Source organism: Chiloscyllium plagiosum, chromosome 9, assembly GCF_004010195.1.
Source record: "Chiloscyllium plagiosum isolate BGI_BamShark_2017 chromosome 9, ASM401019v2, whole genome shotgun sequence".
Lineage (NCBI taxonomy): Eukaryota > Metazoa > Chordata > Chondrichthyes > Orectolobiformes > Hemiscylliidae > Chiloscyllium > Chiloscyllium plagiosum.
In genome coordinates, this window is record NC_057718.1 from 28408051 (window position 1) to 28431550 (window position 23500).

The window sequence follows — 23500 nt, forward strand, 5'->3', positions numbered from 1 at the left end:
AAGCGGATATTTTATTTATTTTATTGAAAACGTCATCATTCAGAAAGGAAATTAATCATATCAAAATTAAGTGCAATGTGAACTTGCATTGCAGCTACAGTATGCAGCATAAATGGCATAAAGCAGAATTTAACAGAACAACACTCCTTCAAATGGTGCTCCATTGTACACCTGTATTCTATCTGGGAATTGCTGACATTTATAAGAACACTCAATCTTGAAAAATGAGGGGTTTACCACTGCCAAAAACCATGCTTTCCTTGCTCAGAATCTAAAACACTTTATTACAATTTATTAAGTCAGGCTTACATAGAGATGCAGTAACAGTGTTCATGGAGGGCAAGTTCTGCATTTTTTTAAAACCACCTTTTCCATGACTCGCCACAAATTTCAAACCTTTTGATCTATTGACCGTCCTCCCAGCCCAATCGCAAAACTTCCTTCTCACTACATTTAAAACTGTATACCTGAATATTTTATGAAGTTAACTTAAATCTGAGTTTATAGGGAGATTGTAGATCGTGAAATAATTTCATTGATAAAACTGTTATTCTGTGCCAGCACTTCAGACTTCAGCTTCATCAGCTCTTGCTTAACGTCTTCTTCAGACATTTTAGTAATCGGTAAAGCTTTGATATTTGACAAAAATTCTGCAATGATCCTTTCACCATCCTAGAAAATGAAAGAAAACATTCATAATTTACAGTATGCACTGCTTGCTGAAATGCTTTATGTAACATTTTGTGCCTTCACTAGGAGCCCAGACAGAGAACTCCATGCAAATTATTTTCCAAGTGAGTCCAATGTTGCATTAAACCAGCTCCTACACCTCAAGGACCAATTGTTCCAGAAAGAGGCTCACCATGGCCCTGTTCTGGGTAATTAGGATGAGCCGTAAATGGTGAACGAGGCAGCAACACCCATTGAACAAATTAAAATGATGACAGCCTCATAATACTGTAAATCCACAGAACATGCTCACTATCCAACACTGCTGAGCCCAAGAGTTGCTGGCAGCTGTAAGACTTCTGCTTTCAGGGTCTTGATCCAGGGGAAGGCCCACCACAGCCCAAGTGACTCATGGTTCAGTGTCAAAGAGTGCGGCACTGGAAAAGCACAGCAGGTCATGCAGCATCTGAGGTAAAGGAGAATTGACTTTGCGGGCATAAGCCCATCATTAGGAATGCCTGAACGAAAAAGCAGTACGAATCTCTTGTTGTCTTTGACCTAAGGTGACAGCCCTGAAGCCTCAAGATTCTGCCCACTAAGTGGTTGCCTGGATGGAAATCCTTAAAAAATTGCTACACATAGAAAGTGCACTCTTGGCTCAGGTCAATGGAAGATCATCTCTCCTAGTAGCTTTTGATGAAACAAAAAGATTTGGCGGCTTGAATAATAGTTTTATTAAACTAGGATGGCTATAAAATGGACATAAAAGACCTTTCACAGCAGTACAAAGTTTAAAACCACACAACACCAGGTTATAGTCCAACAGGTTTATTTGGAAGCACTAGTGCTGTGCAGGTAGTGAAGGAGCAGCACTCTGAAAGTTAGTGTTTCCAAATAAACCTGTTGGACTATAACCTGGTGTTGTGTGGTTTTTAACTTTGTAAACCTCAGTCCAACACCAGCTCTTCCAAATCATGTCATAGTAGTGTACTTTTTGGATAAGGTTTAATGTATGGAGACAGTAGGTCTATGGATGGTCTTTGAATATGTAATGTCAAGGCAAGGTCTAATATAAGAGAGTTCTACTCAGCATGGAATATTGTTACTTTTGAAATGCAAAATAATTCTAAATCTGCCAAAAATTTGTGTTCTCTTAGTTTAATCACAAACCTGCTTTTCTTGACGGGATTTCTTAGCTGCAGGCCCTTCATCAGAATCCCCAGAATTCCCAATGTTTTGGAACTCCTCAAGCTCCATGGCTTTGTCCTTGGCACTTTGAATAACATGTTTGGGAAACTGAGCAAGCTCAGCTACATGAATACCAAAACTCTGGTCACAAACACCTAAAATTAAATTTAAAAAAATACTTTTTAAGCTATCAGTGTTGAGAGTTACATTTGAAATACAGAAGTTGCAACAAGTTGGAATTCAGATCATAAAATGTTGACACAGACAAAGCTGAACAAGAATTACAATGTTTTCAGGACAGTGCTGTTAACGAATTTCAGAAGCTGAAAGCAGTTTTGTTCGCTAGATGAAGTGAAGTACGATTACAATAAGGTCTACTTTCACTCTGATCAAAATAAAACTTGAAAATTGAACACCAATTCTGGGTTAAAAGCTATGGCAAGAGATTTTGAATTTTTCACTTCTAAATAACATTCCACATTTGCTTAAATTTACAAAACCTGCCAATCACAAAATAATACATTTAGTGATTTGAGTAAAACCTCTCGCATATGCTTCCTGTCCAGTCATACAAAGGAGAAAGATCAATACTTCAAAATTCAAGTCAATGTGCAACAATGGAAACAGAACACCAAACTACATTGTGAAATGAGCTGACTATAAACATTGAGATTTTAACATTCTTCTTAGAATAAATCTGGAAAGTTGCATTCAGTAAGTCACTAATGCACAAGGTTAAGCTCCAAGACTTGGAAATAACAAACAAAAACAATATGGTTGCTCCTTACTACTGTATAAGTGGATTGAGTTGTGAGAAGAATAGAAAACTTGAGAAATTTGAAGGAAAGTAAATAAGACAACACTTAAATGGAAAACAAAAATCACAATTAACATTCTGTATAATTTGATAACAAGTGCAAATTAACACAGGATAAGGGAACTTGGTACAAACTTCAAAATTTTGAATATTAAGTACTTCCTTCCAGAGACTGGATGACTCTTAAGTACTGGAGGCAAAATTCATGATATGCATGAAGCAGTTAGAGGTTATGATCAACATTTTCTCTAAGCTTTACAGCTATGCAGCCACTTGGAGGGCTTGCGCACACAATTTGGCATGATGATGCCTAGACTTCCACATGGAATCACTGCTGCATATGGACATCAAAGATCCACACAGTGAAAAATAAAGCTGGGGGAGCGTTGGCTGTAGTGGCCAGGAACAGGGAAGACAATATTGTCATCTATAGTTTTCGCACATAATGACTGATCACATGACCAGTTTCTTAAGAACACTGTAGACTCTATTCTGACCCTTATAATTTGGCTGGCTTTTCTTCAGCCTCTCCAATTCTTTCAGGCTCTATTGCTTCCTGTGGGATTTTGGAATCTTCTTCAATCTCTGTACCTGCACAGGATTCTATTACTTGAGCCTGTCTTCCCAGCCTCCACCAACTCTTTGGGAGGTATCACCTTACAACTGGTCAAATCATTTCATAATAAAAAAGGTCCAAACTTGTATGGGCAAGTTTGAAATCATACCCATTGTTTCTACCTCTAATCAGTTTGCCTGGCAAGTAAAATTTCATTAACTGGACCTCTACTACACATTCTCCTTCAAGCACAGTGGTCATTAGTAGAACCTCACCAACTTCTGCCATTAAAACTATCAGTATCTTGGAGAATGCAAATCTCTTTTACCAGCTACTTTGACAAATTCAGTCTATTTTCTTCATAAATACAAAATCCTAGTAGGTATTTTGGTGTTCAGTCATATTTGAATATAACCTTACAACTTGCTAAGCTATGGACCTTGTCTTGCCTGTGGCACCTATGCTGTTTTGCATACCAATAGCTCCCTCTCAAGTAGCCTGGCTTACTACACTGAAACTTTTCTGGGCAGCTTCTCACTGTTTACTTTGGAGGCTTTTATTTTGGGAAAATAAATACTGGGGATTGCTATTCTTTCCAATTTCACATTCTCTAGAGCTGGTTTTGGCCTTGTCTAAGGTGGTAAGGAAAAGCTAGAGAACTATAGACCGGTGAGCCCGACAAATGCTGAGGAACAAGATTTACATGTATTTGGGAAGGCAAAAACTAATTAGGGATAGTCAACCTGGCTTTGTGCATGGGAAATCATATCTCACTAACTGGATTGAGTTTTCTGAAGAAGTAATGAAGAGAATTGATGAGGACAGAGCTGCAAACACGATCTATATGGACTTCAGTCAGGCGTTCAACAAAGTTGCACATGATAAATTGGTTAGCAAGGTTAGATCTCATGGAATACCAAGAGAGTTAGCCATTTGGATATAGAACTGGCTTGAAGATAGAAGACTGAGGGTGGTGGGGGATGGTTGCTTTTCAGACTGGAGGCCTGTGATCACTGGTATGCCATAAGGATCGGCGCTGGGTCAACTGCTTTTCGTTATTTATATAAATGACTTAATTGTGAACACAGGAGGTAGAGTTAGTAAGTTTACAGAGGAGACCAAAATTGGAGGTGTAGTGGACAGCGAAGGTGGTTATCTAAGAGTATAATGAGATCTTGATCAGACGGGCCAATGGGCTGAGGAGTGGCAGATGGAGTTTAATTTCGATAAATGTGAGGTGCTACGTTTTGGTAAGGCAAATCAGGGCAGGACATATACATGCAATGGTAAGGCACTGGGGAGAGAGTTGCTGAACAAAGAGACCTTGGACTGCTGGTTCATAGTTCCTGGAAAGTAGAGTCGCAGGTAGAAAGGATAGTGAAGGCTGCATTTGGTGCACTTTTTATTGGTCAGAGCACTGAGTATAGGAGTTGAGAGGTCATGTTTCAGCTGTACAGGACATTGGTTACGCCACTTTTGCAATAGTGTGCGCAATTCTGGTCTCCCTCCTACAGGAAGGATATTGTGAAACTTGAAAGGGTTCAGAAAAGATTTACAAGGATGTTACCAGGGTTGCAGAGTTTGAGCTATAGGGAGAGCTGAATAGACTGGGGCTGTTTTCCCTTTTGAGGTTTATGAAATCATGAGGGACATGGATAGGGTAAATAGACACTGTCTTTTCCCTGGAGTGGGGGAGTCACAACTAGAGGGCATAGGTTTAAGGTGAAAGGGGGGTGGGTGTGGGGGAGGAGATTTAAAACTGACCCAAGGGACAACTTTTTCACGCAGAGGGTGGTGTGTGTATGGAATGAGCTGCCAGAGGAGGTGGAGGAGGCTGGTACAATTACAGCATTTAAAAGGCATCCGAATGGTTATATGAATAGGAATGGGTCAAGTGCTGCCAAATGGGACTAGAGTAATGTAGAATATCTGGTCGGCATGAACAAGTTGGACCGTTTCCGTGCTGTATATCTGTATGATTCTAAGTTTAGACCCAGAGACCTCAAAAGTTCCTCATATGCTAAGCCTTTCATTCTGGAATCATTCTCCTGAACCTCCCACTGGACTTGCTCCAGAGCCAGTACATCCTTCCTGAGGTATGGGGCCCAAAATTCCTCACATACTGCAAATGTGGTCTGACCAGAGCCTTATAAAGCCACAGAATTACATCCCTGCTTTTATATTCTAGTCCTCTCAAAATAAATGCCAACATTGCATTTGCCTAACTACCGATTCGACCTGCAAGTTAACCTGAAGCGACACCTGCACGAGGACTCCCAAGTCCCTTTGCAATCAGACTTCTGAATTTTCTCCCCATTTAGCAAATAGTCTATGCCTCTATTCTTCCTGCCAAAACACATGACCTCATACTTCCCCCACATTGTATTCTACCTACCATTTCTTTGTCCACTCTCCTTCTGAATCCTTCTGCAGCCTCCCTGCCTCCTGAATACTACTTGTCCCTTCACCTATCTTTGTATTGTCTGCTACCTTAGCCAGAATGCCCTCAGTTCCTTCATCTAGATCATTAATATATAAAATGAAAAAGTTGTGATCCATCACTGACCCTTGCCAACCCCACTAGTCACCAGCTGTCATCCTGAGAATGACCCAGGTAGATAGGATAGTGAAGGCAGCATTTGGTATGTTTTCCTTTATTGGTCAGAGCATTGAATATAGGAATTGGGAGGTAATCTTGCAGCTGTACAGGATATTGGTTAGGCCACGTTTGGAATATTGCATGCAATTCTAGTCGCCTTCCTAACGGAAGGATGTTTTGAAACTTGAATGGGTTCAGAAAAGATTTATAAGGATTTTGCCAGGGTTTGAGCTATAGGAAGAGGCTGAGTAGGCTGGGGCTATTTACCCTGGAGCTTCGAAGGCGGAGAGGTGACTTCACAGAGTTTTATAAAATCATGAAGGGCATGGATAGGATAAATAGACAAGGTCTTTTCCCTGGGGTGGGGGAGTCCAGAACTAGAGGGCGTACGTTTAGGGTGAGAGGGGAAAGATATAAAGGGACCTAAGGGGCAACCTTTTCACGTAGAGGGTGGTGAGCGTATGGAATGAGCTGCCAGAGGAAGTGGTGGAGGCTGGTACAATATCAACATTTAAAAGGCATCTGGATGTGTATATGAATAGGAACTGTTTAGAGGGATACGGGCCAAGTGCTGGCAAATGAAACTAGATTAGGTTGTGATATCTGGTCGGCATGGAGGAGTTGGACCTAAGGGTCTGTTTCCATGCTGTACATCTCTGTGACTCTATGACCCTTCTATCCCCACTCTCTGCTTTCTGCCAGATAGTTGATTTTTTATCCATGCTAGTACCTTGCCTCTAAAACCATGGGTCCTTATGTTACTCGGCAGCCTCCTGTGCAGCACCTTGTCAAAAGCCTTCTGGAAGTCCAAGTAGACAACAGCCTCCCTTTTGCCTACCGCCTAAATGATTTTAAGAGATTTGTCAGACATGACCTCACCTTGATGAAACCATGCTGCCTTTGCACTATTTTACCATGCACTTCCAAGTATTCAGAAAACTCATCGTTTACAACGGACTCAAAAATGTTATGAACAACCGAGGTCAGGCTAATTTGCCTGTAATTTTCTCTTTTGCCTCACTCCTTTCTTAAATGGGGAGGTTACATTAGAAATTTTCCAATCCTCTGGGACCCTCCCCTACTCCAGTGATTCCTGAAAGATCACCACTAACTCCACTGTCTCTTCAGTTATGTCCTTCAGAACTCTGGGGTGTAGTCCATCTGGTCCAGGTGGTTTATCCACCTTCAGACCTTCCAGTTTTTCTAGCACCTTCTCCTAGGTGATGGTCACCATAATCAAATCTACTTCCGACTCTCTTGTGAAAGTACAGGGAAAAGGAGGGGTGGAGGGACAGAAAGCAATTTGAAGCTGAAGCAAATTTAGAGGGCAAGGGAAGAGGAAGATGAGTAAAGGTTAAATGTGTTAATAAGTACACGATGAATTTGGGCTGTATGCAACACATGTAACTTTCAAGATACTAAATTCAACATGTTGTTTGCAGTTGCAATTGCTTCCTTCCCACGTTAATTATAAGCTTTGAAATGAAGGGGCTGCACAGACTTGCTGGGCTTCAAATCATCCAACACCAACTGCTTTCCTGAAATGGTGACACTCTTACAAATGCTTAAAGTGAGCTGAACCCCAGGTCTCCAAACATCCTACACTAGCTGTGTAGTAATCATTATGCTTTTATTAGTCAACAGCAATTGCCTTACTTCACATCCATTTATAAAACACAGACTCAATAGTGCCACTTCTAAAAAATAAATGGAGAATAACTTTTGATCTACCTCTGCTCATTTTTAAACATCATTTTCAATCAGTCAATTTCATCTGAGGTAGTGGTTTGAACTGCATCCTGAACCCAACTGTGAGAAGTAGCTGAATCAATATCACCAGAAATCCTCACTCACTCATTGCAATGCTACACTTAATTGCTTTGCCAAACCACTTCAGGACTATCAGAATTATAAAGCTGCTAAACAGAATTCCAATCGGAAAGCAGTTTGCTTGTATAATTTTTTTTAATAACGAATAACAAATTAACCAAGATATAACAATTATACTGATTTCATTTGCACGGCTCCCTCCCCATGCTGTTAGATGACAGAATGTTCCGATCAGTATTTCCACTCTTCCGAAAGATGATAACACTAGTTAAACTCAAACATAATTCTGAGGCAGGAAACAAAAGAATATGTGAAGACATTAGATTCCAGATGATCATGATTGTGTTTAGAAGGCAAAGATTCTCCACTAAGGATATCTTAGTCATCGATGTACAGAATCCTGACTATTGGTTCAGATATTATAGTCAACAGAAAAATATATACAAAAATGATCCATTCAAAGAAGAAAGCTGTTTATGTTATACAATTATACCAAATGTAACCAGCAATCTGCTGCACTCCAACAGACTAATTGGAAACTCTGGAATAAGTGTTATTACCATTTAATTTGTTCTACATAATAGCATTCAGTTTTTAAGAGGAGACAACATTTCAGATTGACTTGGTCCAGCTGTTTGTTTGTGCTTTACCTTTCTTTACACGGTACAGCATAGTTAGTGTTTCATCTGTGGTGAGCGCCGTCACGTGCAAGTTGTTGACTGTTGGTACTTGGTCAGCTAGGGCAGTCAACTCATGGAAATGAGTGGCAAACATACAAAATGCACAAATCTTAGTAGCAATGTATTCTGATATAGCCCAGGCCAGTCCAAAGCCATCATATGTAGAGGTGCCTCTTCCCAATTCATCAATAATAATCAGAGACTGTTCAGTTGCTGATCTAGGAAACAACAATTACGTCAAAGTCAATTCCTAGTGGTCAAAAGCTATCACAAACATGTGTGGTGCACTGTAATACATCAAAGATTACATACATTTTTGTTAATGGTTTCTTTCCTTGGCAAGTTACTGGACAAAAACTCACCTTCCCCTACATTAGACTTCCAATCTCACTACATACCAAACTGACACCACTTCTTGTTAATAAAATAAAGAATTATGCATAGTGGAGTTCTGGAACAAGACCAGAAATTGGTGGCAAAACTCAGCAAGTCTGGAAGTATCTATGGGAAGAAAGCAAAGTTAATGTTTTGAGTCCAGTAGCTCTTCATTAGAACTGACAGCAGCCAGGAACATGTGGTACTTATGCTGCAGACAGATATGTGTATGTGTGTGCGCACACGCATGCCTGCAGAATGAGAAGTGGAGCGCGAGGAGACAGAGCGAGAAGAAATGGATAAATTCATTGGTGCTGGCCAGGACAGAAGAGAAGCTAAATAAGCTATAACGAGAGCTCAGGGTAGCAGAAAACATGCAGTCTGTGCTAAAAGCAAACCATTTCATGTGATAATAGGCCAAAGAATTGGTGAAGAGCAACCCACATCAACAGGAGTGGGTTAAAAAACAAAGATGGAATCAGGCTTTAAAGTTAATAACTCAATGTTGAGCCCCAGAGGCTGTAGGGTCACCAAATGAGATGCTGTTCTTCCACTTTATGCTGCAGTTCACTGGAACATTGCAGCAGGCTTGCAGCAGAAATGCTGGCGTGGGACTATGATGGTGTATTGAAATGGCAGGTGACTGGAAGCTCTACATCATTTTTGCTGAAGTGGCAAGTGACAAGAAGCTCATTTACCTGTATTTCAGTCAATCTAGTCTACTGTATTTGAATTCACAGCATGGCCGCCTCTACATTGGGGAAACAATGTGTAAACTGGGTAACTGCTTTGCAGAACACTTCATTTGGGTCTGTAAAAAGAAAAGCAGCCCAGAGTTTCCAGACACCTGCCGCTTCAGTGAACCATCACTGTTCTATGTCAACATTTCTGTCTCACGCTTGCAATACTGTTCCAGTGACGCTCAGCGTAAGCTTGAAGAACAGCATCTCATCTTTCACTTGGGGACTCTGCAGCCTCAGAGGCTCAACATTGAGTTCAATAACATTAAAGTCTGATTCCATTCTTTTACGAATTTTATCCACTCACATACCCTGTCATATTACAACATAGGCGTTTTCTGGCACAGACAACCCATTCTCACCTACTCTCAAGCCCACAATCATATTATATGGCTTGCTTTTAGCACAGACTACATATTCTCTGTGACTCTCAGTTCTCATTATTACTTATTCAACTTCTCTTCTGTTCTGGCCTGCCATTCATAATCCCTTCATTAACCCACCTCTTTCACATCTCTCTCTCTGTCAGACTCCACAGAATCATAGAATCCCTACAGTGTGAAACAGGCCACTTGACCCAACAAGTCCATACCAATCCTCTGGAGAGTAACCCAGCCAACCCTATTACTCTAATACATTTACACCTGACTAATGCACCTAACCTACATATGCCTCAACACAATGGGCAATTTAGGCAGCTAGCACCACGGATCCAGAATCTGGTTTCCAGCATCTGCAGTCATTGTTTTTACCACAATGGGCAATTTACCTAACTTGCACATCTTTGGACTGTGGGAGGAAAAACTCACACAGAAACAGGGAGAATGTTCAAACTCCATGCAGACAGTCGCTCAAGCCAGAAATCGAACCTGGGTCCCTAATGCGATGAGGCAGCAGTGCTAACCTCTGAGCAATTTCCACCTATCTGCTCACCTCTTCCACCCATACCCCCATCTCCAATCTCATTTTCAGCATAAATATCAGCTTTGTTTGTCTTGTCAGCTCTGATGAAGAGTCTCCAAACTTGAAACGTTAACTTTCTTCCCATGGATGTTGCCAGACCTACTGAGTTCCATCAGCAATGTTTTTGCTCCTCTTCTCGGTAGTTTGAATGCTATACAGATGACCCTACATACTTTTTAAATTATATCTGCAATCTTCCGAAATCAAAACTTTATGCACTTTTAATAGATCAATACCTTGGATTGGAGGTGTAACCCTAGCTTTCTTATTCTCCTCCAATAATCTACTACATCCTTTAAAACCCCAAACTTGGCAACAATGGATTATTAGACCCAGATTTATCTTTTCACTAACTGCTTTCAATCACTTAGTATGCAGCCATTCACCTTTTGTTTTAATTAAAAGAAAAATTACACAGGAATTTACTTCAGAAAATTATGGTACAGTCTGGGCTTCAAAGTTGGATGATCCTTATACAGTTAGGCTTATTATTCATTCATCAAAATGAATACAACTCTTAAAATGAAGGGCTCCACATTCATTACATACTAGGAATGAATGAATTTTAATTGAACATATTGCAATTGGTTGCAGTATACATCCAGAAAGATGGGAAATGAAAAATACTGTTGTTCGTATTTCTTTTCACCAAACAGTAACTTTATCCTTCCACAGTTGAGTAATGTTGCTACACTTGCTATCTTATCTTCATATGTGAACAATGTGCCCTCATAGAAATATATGCCAGCATGAATCACTGACTTCCAGAAAAATGTGCAGACGGTTGAGGAGTGCAATAAATCATGGTGCAAGACAAAATAGAGAGGCCTCAATTTATAAAGGATGTAATTTTCTGAATTGTATGACGGAATTTTTCTCATTCCCATTAATTGCAGTTTTTTTCTAAACAAGCTTTATATAAATTAGCTGAAATGCAAATCAGGTGCTTTTAATTGAAAGATTGCTCATTGATCCAAGAGTTTGCTATATTCTCAAAAAAGCCAGCTTCAGTTTACAATCTGAACAGCTTCATATGTCCTATCCTATTCAGATTTTTATCATGGTTAAGAGTAAAGGCTCTAGGTTCAGGAGAGTTTATTTAGCAGAAATCACACATTGAACATTTTTCTTCAAGAAAAGCAGAACATACCAGTAACTTGGCAAAATCAAAATCAATGGAAAGCTAAAAATACAGCATCAATGTGGGATATTTTCAATTATCTGCCAGGGTAGGGTGCCCTCTGCAACAACAGATAATTGAAATTTCGCTGCATTCTCTTTTAGGCTTATTCTATGGAAACCATTTGCAGAACTCCTGATTCAAAGCCCTAGATCAGATCAATGTAAACAAATGCTGACAAATGCAGTTCTTATTCTCTTGTACTAACAAAAGCTCAAACAATGTCTTAACATAATATTTAAAAAATGAAAAACAAATCAACTCAAATGCAAAGTGCTGCAGATGCTGGAAATCTGAAACAAAAAAAAAATTGGAAATCATCAGGTCAGTCATTATCTGCCAAGATAAAAAAAATTAACATTTCAGCTTGAGATGACCAACCAAAGAAATTTCAAATTCTTCAAACATTTCAGGACAACTGCAGTATTTCCATTTCAGTGGGAACAACATAGTAAGTATGGCAACAGAGTGGGAGGAGCAGGTCTACAGAACAGCTTGGAATGAATCAGGAGCGGACAATTTTGAAAAAGGTGTTTGGTTGGTGAGCATTGCAAACCTTTTCAGCTCTTTAACCAGAGGTGTATTAATAGCAACTCTAACAATTGGCAACTTATTACTAATTTATTAAATCTATAAAGTAGATAAGCTAACTCCTAGAACCAAAATAATGTACTGAACAATGATTTTCACTAAATAAATGAACAGTTTTTTAAAAAAATCAAGAAGAACAATACAGCACAGCAGCAGGCTCTTTGACTCACAAAGCCTGAACCAACACACAATGCCTTTCTAAACTTAGAAACCTTTTGTCGCTATTCCCTGCCTTACATGTATGTGTCAAGATGCCTCTTAATAGGACAGTCAGAGCCAACATAGCTTTATGGATGGAATGGTGTTGGAAATAAAAACTTGTTTGCTTTTTTTTAAGGATTTATCTGTTTGAGCCTGGAGATGCAATATGCTCGGATCTCCAAAAGTCATTTGATAACGTGTCACGAAAATGATCAATACTCAATACACCACTCACCAAGTTAGGAAGAATATATTGGCATGGATAGAAGATTTGTTAATGGCTTGGAAGCAGACAGTAGGGATGAACATTTTCAACTTGTCAGTCTGTGACTGTTGGGGTGTCACAAGGATCACTGGGGTCTCAGCTATTTATGATTCACATTAATGACTTGAACAAAGGGGATATGCCTTAGCTCAGCAGTTAGCACTGCTGCTTCACAACACCAGGGACCTGGGTTCAATTCCAGCCTCAGGCGACTATCTGTGTGAAATTTGCACATTCTCCCAGTGTCTGTGTAGATTGCCTCCAGATGCTCCGGTTTCCTCCCACAATCCAAAGATATGCAGGTTAGGTGAACTGGTAATGCTAAATTGCCCATAACATTCAGGGTAGGTGCATTAGTCAGGGGTATATAAAAAGAGCAAAGAAAACTTACAGCCCAGGGACAGGCTCTTTGGCCCTCCAAGCCTGAGCCAATCTAAATCCATGATCTAAACCTGTCGCCCATTTCCTAAGCATCTGTATCCCTCTGCTCCCCACCTACTTATGCATCTGCCCAGATGCATCTTAAATGAATCTACCGTGCCTGCCTCTACTACCTCTGCTGGCAACACATTCCAGACACCCACCAGCCTGTGTACAGTACTTGCCGCTTGTATCCCCCTTAAACTTTTCACCTCTCACCTACAAAGCGTGACCTCTCGTTACTGAATCCTTTACCCTGGGGAGAAAAGTTTATCTCTACCTACTCCGTCTATACCCTTCATGATTTTGTAGACCTCAATCAGGTCCCCCCTCAATCTCTTTTTTTCTAATGAAAATAATCCTAACCTACTCAACCTCTCTTCATAGCTAGCACCTTCCGTACCTGGCAACATCTTCATAAACATTCCCACCTGCGCAGCAACCTTCAGGGTACAATGGACCTGAACTCCCAGATCTCTCCACACATCAAATTTACTCAAGGCTCGTCCATTTACTGTATAGTTTGCTCAGGAATTAGACTTCCCAAAATGCATCACCTCACATTTCCCTGGATTGAACTCCATCTGCCACTTCTCCGCGCAACTCTCCAGTCTATCTATATTCTCCTGTGTTCTTTGACAGTCCCCTATGCTTTCTGCTACTCCACCAATCTTCTTGTCATCTGCAAACTTGCTGATCATACCAACAGTGCCCTCTTCCAGATAATTTAAGTATATTACAAACAACAGTGGCCCCAGCACTGATTTCTGTGGAACACCATTGGTCACCATTCTCATTTCGAGAAACTCCTTTCAACTATTACTCTGTCTCCTGTTGCTCAACCAGTTCTTTATCCACCTAGCTAGAACACCCCGCACACCACGTGACTTCACTTTCTCTATTAGTTTACCATGGGGAACCTTATCAAACGCCTTACTGAAGTCCACGTATATGACATCTACAGCCCCTCCTTCATCTATCAACTTGGTCACTTCCTCAAAGAATACTATTAAGTTGGTAAGGCACGATCGCCCCTGCACAAAACCATGTTGCCTATCACCGATAAGCCCATTCTTTTCCAAATATAAATAGATTTTATCCCTCAGTACCTTCTCCAGCAACTTTCCCACCACTGACATCAGGCTCAGAATAGTTACCCAGAATATCCCTACTACCCTGCTCGTGCAAGGGGACATCATGAGCAACCCTCCAGTCCTCCGACACCTCACCTGTGTTTAAGGATGCTATAAAGATATGTCAGGGCACCAGCATTGCCTCTCTCAGCAACCTGGGATAGGTCTCATCCGATCCTGGGTATTTGTCCACTTTAGTAACCTTTAGCCTACCCAACACATCTTCCCTACTTATGTCAACGCGATCCAGAGTAATCAAACTTTTATCTCTAATCTCAACATTCATCATGTCCCTCTTCTCAGTGAACACCGATGCAAAGTAATCATTCAGAATCTCACCCATTCTCGAAAAGGCTTTGGGATTCTCCGTAATTCTGCTGGCTAAAGCTGTTTCATGACCCCTTTTAGCCCACTTGATTCCTCGTTTAAGACTGGTCCTACTCTCCCCATATTCCTCCAAGGCCCATTCTGTTCTCAGCTGCCTGGACTTTATTCAAGCTTCCCTTTACCTCTTGGCTAGTCGTACGATTTCTCCTGTCATGCACGGTCACGAATCTTGCCTTTCCTATCCATTGCTTTCAACGGGACATACCTATCCTTCACTATCTTTAACCTATCTTTGAAAGCCTCCCACATATCAAATGTGGTCTTCCCTTCAAATAGCTGCGTCCAATCCACATTTCCCAGCTCCTGCCTAATTTTGATATAATTGGCCTTGGCCCGGTTTAGTACTCTTCCCTTAGGACCACTCTCATCTTTGTCTAAGAGTATTCTAAAACGTACACAATTGTGGTCACTATTCCCAAAGAAATCCCCCACTGCAACGTCTATCACCTGGAGAGAAGTCTACTGATTAAACTTAAAATATAAGCCATAACTATTCATTTAACCTGGTGTAGTGTTTTGTAGAGGAATAAGACGGTGTTATTTTCAGGGTCTGTAGATTGTGAAGGAGCAAAAATGGCCTTTGCAGTGAGATGTACTTCTTGTCAGATGTGGGAATTTAAAGAGAGTTTAAGGGTAATTGCGGATTATATCTGCCATAAATGCTGTTGGATGCAAATCTTATCAGATCAAATGGATCGGTTGGAGAGACCGTTAGAAGCGATGAGGAATTTGCAACAGCAACAGTATGTGATGGATGGCAGGTATCGGAAGGGGGGGAAAGTCTCAGATACAGTCACATAGATGGGTTAACTCCAGGAAGAGTAAGAGAGGTAGGCACCTAGGGCAGGCGTCTTTTGTGGATGCACCCATTTCAAACAGGTATGCTGTTTTGGAAAATGTAGGAGGTGATGGATTCTCAGGGGAACGTAGCACGAACAGCAAAGCTTCTGGTATTGAGATTGGCTCTAATGCAATAAGGGGTACTTTGGCTTCCAAGAGATCAATTGCGTTAGGGGATTCTGTAGTCCGAGGAACAGATAGATGTTTCTGTGACCAGCAGAGAAAAAGCAGAATGGTGTGCTGTTTCCCTGGTGCCATGATCAAGGTTGCCTCAGAGAGGGTGCAGAATGTTCTTACAGGGGAGAGAGGCCAGCAGGAGGTCATTGTCCTCATCAGAGCCAACGACATAGGAAGGGAAAAAGTTGAGATTCTGAAGGGAGATTAAGAGAGTTAGGCAGAAATCTAAAAAGGAGGTCCTCGGGGTAGTAATATCTGGATTACTCCCTGTGCTACAAGCTAGTGAGGGCAGGAATAGGAGGATAGAGCAGATGAATGCATGGCTGAAGAGCTGGTGTATGGGAGAAGGATTCACATTTTTGGATCATTGGAATCTCTTTTGGGGTAGAAGTGACCTGTACAAGAAGGACGGATTACACCTAAATTGGAAGGGGACTAATATACCAGCAGGGAAACTTGCTAGAACTGCTTGGGAGGATTTAAACTAGTAAGGTGGAGCGGAGGGGAGAGACCCAGGGAGATAGTGAGGAAAGAGATCAATCTGAGACTGGTTCAGTTGAGAACAGAAGTGAGTCAAACAGTCAGGGACAAGGTAGGACAAATAAATTAAACTGCATTTATTTCAATGCAAGGGGTCTAACAGGGAAGGCAGATGAACTCAGGGCACACTTAGGAACATGGGACTGGGATATCATGGCAATTACAGAAACATGGCTCAGGGATGAGCAGGGCTGGCAGCTTAATGTTCCAGGATACAAACGCTACAGGAAGGATAGAAAGGGAGGCAAGAGAGGAGGGGAAGTGGCATTTTTGATAAGGGATAGCATTACAGCTGTGCTAAGGGAGGATATTCCTGGAAATATATCCAAGGAAGTTATTTGGGTGGAACTGAGAAATAAGAAAGGGATGATCACCTTATTGGGATTGTATTATAGACCCCCTAATAGTCAGAGGGAAATTGAGAAACAAACTTGTAAGGAGATCCCAGCTATCTGTAAGAATAATAGGGTAGTTATGGTAGGGGATTTTAACTTTCCAAACATAGACTGGGAATGCCATAGTGTTAAAGGGATGGAGAGGAATTTCTTAAGTACGTACAAGACAATTTTCTGATTCAGAATGTGGATGTACCTACTAGAGTAGGTGCAAAACTTGACCTACTCTTGGGAAATAAGGCAGAGCAGGTGACTGAGGTGTCAGTGGGGGAGCACTTTGGGGCCAGCGATCATAATTCTATTCGTTTTAAAATAGTGATGGAAAAGGATAGACCAGATCTAAAAGTTGAAGTAATAAATTGGAGGAAGGCCAATTTTGACGGTATTAGGCAAGAACTTTCGAAAGCTGACTGGAGGCAGATGTTCACAGGTAAAGGGACGGCTGGAAAATGGAAAGCCTTCAGAAATGAGATAACAACAATCCAAGAAGTATATTCCTGTCAGGGTGAAAGGAAAGGCTGGTAGGTATAGGGAATGCTGGGTGATGAAAGAAATTGAGGGTTTGGTTATGAAAAAGAAGGAAGCATATGTCAAGTATAGACAGGATAGATCGAGTGAATCCTTAAAACAGTCTAAAGGCAGTAGGAATATACTTAAGAGGGAAATCAAGAGGGCAAAAAGGGGACATGAGATAACTTTGGCAAACAGAATTAAGGAGAATCCAAAGGGTTTTTACAAATATATTAAGGACAAAAGGGGAACTAAGGAGAGAATAGGGCCCCCAAAGACCAGCAAGGCGGCCTTTGTGTGGAGTCACAGAAAATGGGGAGATACCAAATGAATATTTTGCATCATTATTTACTGTGGAAAAGGATATGGAAGATATAGAATGTAGGGAAATAGATGGTGACATCTTGCAAAATGTCCAGATTACAGAGGAGGAAGTGCTGGATGTCTTGAAACAGTTAAATGTGGATAAATCCCCAGGAACTGATCAGGTGTACCCGAGAACTCTGTGGGAAGCCAGAGAAGTGATTGCTGGGCCTCTTGCTGAGATATTTGTATCATCGATAGTCACAGGTGAGGTGCCAGAAGACTGGAGGTTGGCAAACGTGGTGCCACTGTTTAAGAAGGGCAGTAAAGACAAGCCCCATGGGAGACTGATTAGCAAGGTTTGGAGATGGAGTTTAATTCAGATAAATGCGAGGTGCTGCATTTTGGGAAAGCAAATCTTAGCAGGACTTATACATTTAATGGTACGGTCCTAGGGAGTGTTGCTGAACAAAGAGACCTTGGAGTGCAGGTTCATAGCTCCTTGAAAGTGGAGTCGCAGGTAGATAGGATAGTGAAGAAAGCTTTTGGTATGCTTTCCTTTATTGGTCAGAGTATTGAGTTCAGGAGTTGGGAGGTCATATTGTGTCTGTACAGGACATTGGTTAGGCCACTGTTGGAATATTGTGTGCAATTCTGGTCTCCTTCCTATCAGAAGGATGTTGTGAAACATGAAAGGGGTCAGAAAAGATTTTGCCAGGGTTGGAGGATTTGAGCTATTGGGAGAGGCTGAACAGGCTGGGGCTGTTTTCCCTGGAGTGTCGGAGGCTGAGAGGTGACCTTATAGAGGTTTACAAAATTATGAGAGGCATGGATAGGATAAATAGGCAAAGTCTTTTCTCTGGGGTGGGGGAGTCCAGATGTGGAGGGCATAGGTTTAGGTGAGAGGGGAAAAGACATAAAAGAGACCTAAGGGGCAACTTTTTCACACAGAGGGTGGTACGTGTATGGAATGAGCTGCCACAGGAAGTGGTGGAGGCTGGTACAATTGCAACATTTAAGAGGCAATAGGAAGGCTTTGGAGGGATATGTGCCGGGTTCTGGCAAGTGGGACTAGATTGGGTTGGGATATCTGGTCGGCATGGATGGTTTGGACCGAAGGGTCTGTTTTCATGCTGTACATCTCTATGACTCTGATTCCTCAATACCAGGTCCAATACGGCCCCTTCCCTCGTCGGACTATTGACATACTGATCTAGAAAACTCTCCTGGACGCTTCTTACAAATTCAGCCGCATCCAGACCTCTGACACTAAGTGTATCCCAGTCAATGTTGGGAAAATGTCAATGTAGGGAAAATTAAAATCTCCCATCACCACCACCCTATTGCCTCTACATCTTTCCATAAGCTGTATACCTATTTGTTCTTCTACCTCACGCTCACTGTTGGGAGGCCTGTAATACAGCCCCAACAAAATAACTGCACCCTTCTTATTTCTCAGCTCCACCATAATGCCTCACTACTCAAGCCCTCCATAGTGTCCTCCTTTAGCACAGCTGTGATATCATCCCTGACCAGCAATGCAACTCCTCCCCCCCCCCGCCCTTTCACTTCCCTCCCTGTCCTGTTTGAAGCATCTATATCCTGGAACATTTAGTTGCCAATCATGCCCTTCATTCAACTAAGTCTCTGTGATTGCAATAACGTCATACTCCCAGGTACTAATCCAAGCCCTAAGATCGTCTGCCTTACCCACTATACTCCTTGCATTAAAAGTATATGCACTTTAGGCCACCAGTTCATTTGCGTTCATCTGCTCTCAGTCTACTCTTCCCCTTATCAATGTTATCTTCATGATTTTTACAGTCTCCAGTTTCCATCTCGTTGTCTACTGGTCTTCTCTTCTGGTTCCCAGCCCCCGTCACATTAGTTTAAAACTTCTCCAACAGCAGTAGCAAAAACTCCCCCAAGGACATTAGTTCCAGTCTGGTTCAGCGTCAAACTTCTAATAGTCCCACCTTCCCCAGAACCGGTCGCAATGTTCCACAAATCTGAACCCCTCCCTCCTACACAATCCCTCAAGCCACAAGTTCACCCTGTCTATTTTTTCATTTCTACACTGGTTAGCACGTGGCACTGGTAGTAATCCCGACATCACTACATTTGAGGTCCTCCTTTTTAAACTTCTCTCCTAGCTCCCTGAATTCTGCTTTCAGGACCTCATCTCATTTTTCACTTATATCGTTGGTGCCTATATGCACCAAGACAACTGGCTGTTAACCCTCCCATTTTAGGATGCTCTGTAACCGATCGGTGGCATCCCTGACCCGAGCACCTGGGAGGCAACATACCATCCGGGAGTCCCATTTTCGGCCACAGAACTGCCTATTTACTCCCCTCACAATAGAATGCCCTATGACTATGGCCCTAAGAGTCTTTTTCCTGACTTTCTGAACAGCAGTGCCTGCCACGGTGCCATGATCTTGGCAACTGCTGCCCTCCCCTGGTAAGTCATCTCCCCCAACAGTATCCAAAACGGTATACCTGTTTTGGAGGGAGATGACCACAGGGGACACCTCTATGTCGAGCAATCGGTTTGTGGGATGAGTTTGGGGGGGTTACTCTTCGGAGGGTGAGTGTGGACTTGTTGAGCCAAAGGGCCTGTTTCCACGCTGTAGGGAATCTTAAAAAATATGACGCCGCAAGTAATACATCCACCTTTGCTGATGATACAAAGCTTGGTGGAATCGTAAACTGAGGAGAATACAGAGGTTGCAGAGAGATGTACTCAAGCGAGAGGCCAGCAAGGTAGTAGATGGCATACGACTGGATCCTCAGTTTCCTGACCCACAGACAACAGTGAAGATTGGGGACAATATTTCATCCTCACTAACACTCAACACTGGAGCCCCCTACTGTACTCACTGTATACCCATGACTGCGTCACCAAATACCATTTACAAAGCTTGTTGATGACCAGTCGGTTGAGTCTCAGATGGTGACAAAACAGACTTCAGATGGGAGGTGGAAGACCATGAGAAATGGTGCACTGAGAACAACCTAGCTCTCCATTCCGGCAAAACCAAGGAACTCATTATTGACTTTCAGCGGGATGTTACTCATGCCTCCCTACACATTAAGAGCACAGAAGTGGAATGAGTGGAGTGTCAAGCTTCTGGGAGTGGTCATCCACAACAAGCTTTCTTGGACTCTTCATGTGGACACACTGGTTACAAAGGCCCAACAACGTCTCTTCTTCCTCAGACAGCTGAAGAAATTTGGCATGAGGGCGAATTTTTATAGGTGCACCATCGAGAGCATTCTGTCTGGATGTATCACTACATGGTATAGCAACTGTACCATTCAAGATCAGAGACGGTTACAGAGAGTGGTGAACTCAGACCGGAAATCACAAAGGCCAACTTCCATCTATAGAATCCATCTACCAGACCCGCTATCAAGGAAAGGCTGCATTCTCAAAGATCCATTCCATCCTGGCAATGCTTTTCTACGTCTACCATCGGACAGAAGCCTGAACACATGCACCAGCTGGTTTTGAAACAGTTTCTACGCTACTGTTGTTAGAATACTGAATGGACCCAAACTCTTAACATTCGTCTGTACCTGTGTTTTTGTTTTTGCCACTGTTTACCTAATATTTACTTATCTATGCTATTTAACTCTATGATCTGCCTGTATTGCTCGCATGACAAAGCTTTTCACTGTGCCTTGGTACATGTGACAATAAATTCAATTAAATTCAAGTGGGGAAGAATCAACTTATTGACTTTGATAGGAAGATTAGTAAAGCTTTTTCTTAGAAATAGTGTAGTCAGTGGCTCTTCGGTGTACCTGTACAAAGAATACAAAGTTAGCATGCAGGTATAGAAAATAATTAGGTAGGCATAGCATGTGGGCCTTTATTACAGGCAATTGGATCTAGAAAAATAAGCAAGTCTTGCTACATTTACAAAGGAATTTGCACTGGAGAACTGCGCAGTTTTGATCTCCATAGTTAAGGAAGGATACACTTGCATTGGAGGCAGTACAATGAAGCTTCATTAAATTGGTCTCTAGGTTGAGGAAGTTTTTTTTGAGATAAAAGACTCAGCTAATGGCTCGGAACAGTGGTTCGCATTACTGCCTCAGCAACACCAGGGACGTGGGTTTGATTTCAGCCTTGGGTGACTGCCTGTGCACAGTCTGCATTTTCTCCCTGTGTCCTCATGGGTTTCTGCCAAATGATCCAGTTTCGTTCAGTCCAAAGGTATACAGGGTAGATGGATTAGCTGTGGTAAATTGTCCATGGTGCACAGGTTAGTGGGTTAGCCATGATAAATGCAGGGTTACAGGGATAGTTTTGGGGACTGATCTCGGTGGGATGCTCTTCAGAGAGCTGGTGCAGTCCTGATGGGCCGAATGGCCTCTTCTGCACTGTAAGGATTCTGAGATTCAATGAAATTGGGCTTCTAACCTCTAGTTCAGAAGATTGAGAGATGATCTCATTAAAAATAAAAGATACTAAACTGGCTTGATAGGGTCAATGCTGTAGTGTGTTTGGCTGCCATTCATTTAGGGCTGAGATGAGTAGAAACCTCTTCACTAAGGCTTGTGAACTTTTAGAATGCCCAATCTCAAAATGCTGAAATGGACAGAGTTTTAGTCTCAAGAAAATCAAGTGTTATGAAGAACAAACAACAAAATGGAGTTGAGGTAGATGAGCCATAACCACATGAATAGCAGAGCAGTCTTGCCCATGTTTCTTATGTTCGAAGTCATCCTTTCCCTAGCAAGGGGTTCCAATGTTGAGATGGCAGAAGCAAAATCAAGCAAGTAGTCTCAAATTGAATGTTAAAAATTAATTCTCTAAAAATTAGTGTTACGACACAGGGTAAATCCTCCTGCTTAATTTAAACCAACAACACAATAGATTTACCCCGTGCAGTAATCTGTGAAAATTCAAGAGGCCAAGAACTATTTAAAGTACAAATTAACAACTTGATTTCTTCAAGTATAACAGAATAATTAACTGACAGCTATTTACAACTCATTCCTCTAACCTTTTACTCTCCCCTCTACAATATTGGTCTGGTAAAAATCCCAATTCAGATTTATAAAACTTCTTATCTCAAAACCAGGCAGCTTTCGGTTCTCCTCTGCATTCTGGTCTTCTTCTTGGGGATTCTGCTCCACAGGTTCCTAATCAATAAAGGTACCTTTAAGAGAGCTATTTTTGGACAGTCTTAACATGCTAGTGGCTTGTCAGTTCTCTCCACAACTGTTCAATTTTCTTGGGTCTTATACACCGAAAGCATTGAATTGTGTCAATATATTAAATATATTAAATTCAAACAGGATTGGAGTATTTTTTGGGGGTATAATTTAAACTGATTGGCCTAATTCAAATCTATTTCTATCTCCAGGCAACCAGCTACCTTAACTGCTACATGTTACATTGTATCTTGTTGAGAACACTTGGTGCAGTCAGGTATTTCTATTAGCTTTTAAACTTTCTTAAAGGTACAGTACACCCACATCTTTATCACATTAGTCAGAGCAACTGTCCATCACAGCTAGACGTCTATATTAAATGGTGGTGCGCAAGGCTTCAAATTGTCACATGATGAGGACAACAATGCAATGTTAATGGGGTTTGTTAACAGAATTGCTCACTAAGTAAAAAGCATACTTGCACCTACAGCCATGAATATTTTGTGTGTTTAAAGTAAACTTCTATTTTGAAGAAAGTTGTAAATAAAATAATTTGTGGAGAATGTGGATGACTATTACTTCCTTCTCTCACCCCATTGGTTTTTTAAAAATATATAGGCATCCAAATCCAACAAAATTTCTGAGCATCTGCGAAATGATAAAACTTAGGAGTTGCTGCAGTCCCCTATGCAACTAAATACAAGATTGAATTGTTGCACTGATTAAAGGCATTCAGGAATAAAATTTAATCCAAATAAAGAATCAACTTACAGGCTTTTATAATTTGCTGGTTTAGATCAATTACATAGTGGAGTATCTACAAAAATAAATCTATTATCTGTCATTGCATAAGAACGCAGGTGTTTATTAGTGCAAAGGATTCAAACACTTTGTTGACAGTGGGACCAGATCAGACATTGGGGAGCTGAGGAGGGGCAACCATGTATTAGGTGAAGGGGTGGCAAACATCAG

At 41.5% G+C, this 23500-nt stretch overlaps 1 protein-coding gene across 1 annotated transcript in view; it reads right to left on the minus strand.

Annotated features, from left to right (window-relative positions):
• Positions 1–264: 264 nt before the first annotated feature.
• msh2 (mutS homolog 2 (E. coli)) overlaps positions 265–23500 on the minus strand; it is a 93255-nt gene continuing 70019 nt past the window's right edge. The window contains exons 14-16 of the mRNA XM_043696762.1: positions 8310–8557; positions 1840–2012; positions 265–672 (exon numbers count right to left, since the gene is read on the minus strand). Coding sequence (XP_043552697.1) covers positions 502–672; positions 1840–2012; positions 8310–8557 — 592 coding nt within the window. The 3' untranslated portion in view covers positions 265–501. The remainder of the gene's footprint in view (positions 673–1839; positions 2013–8309; positions 8558–23500) is intronic.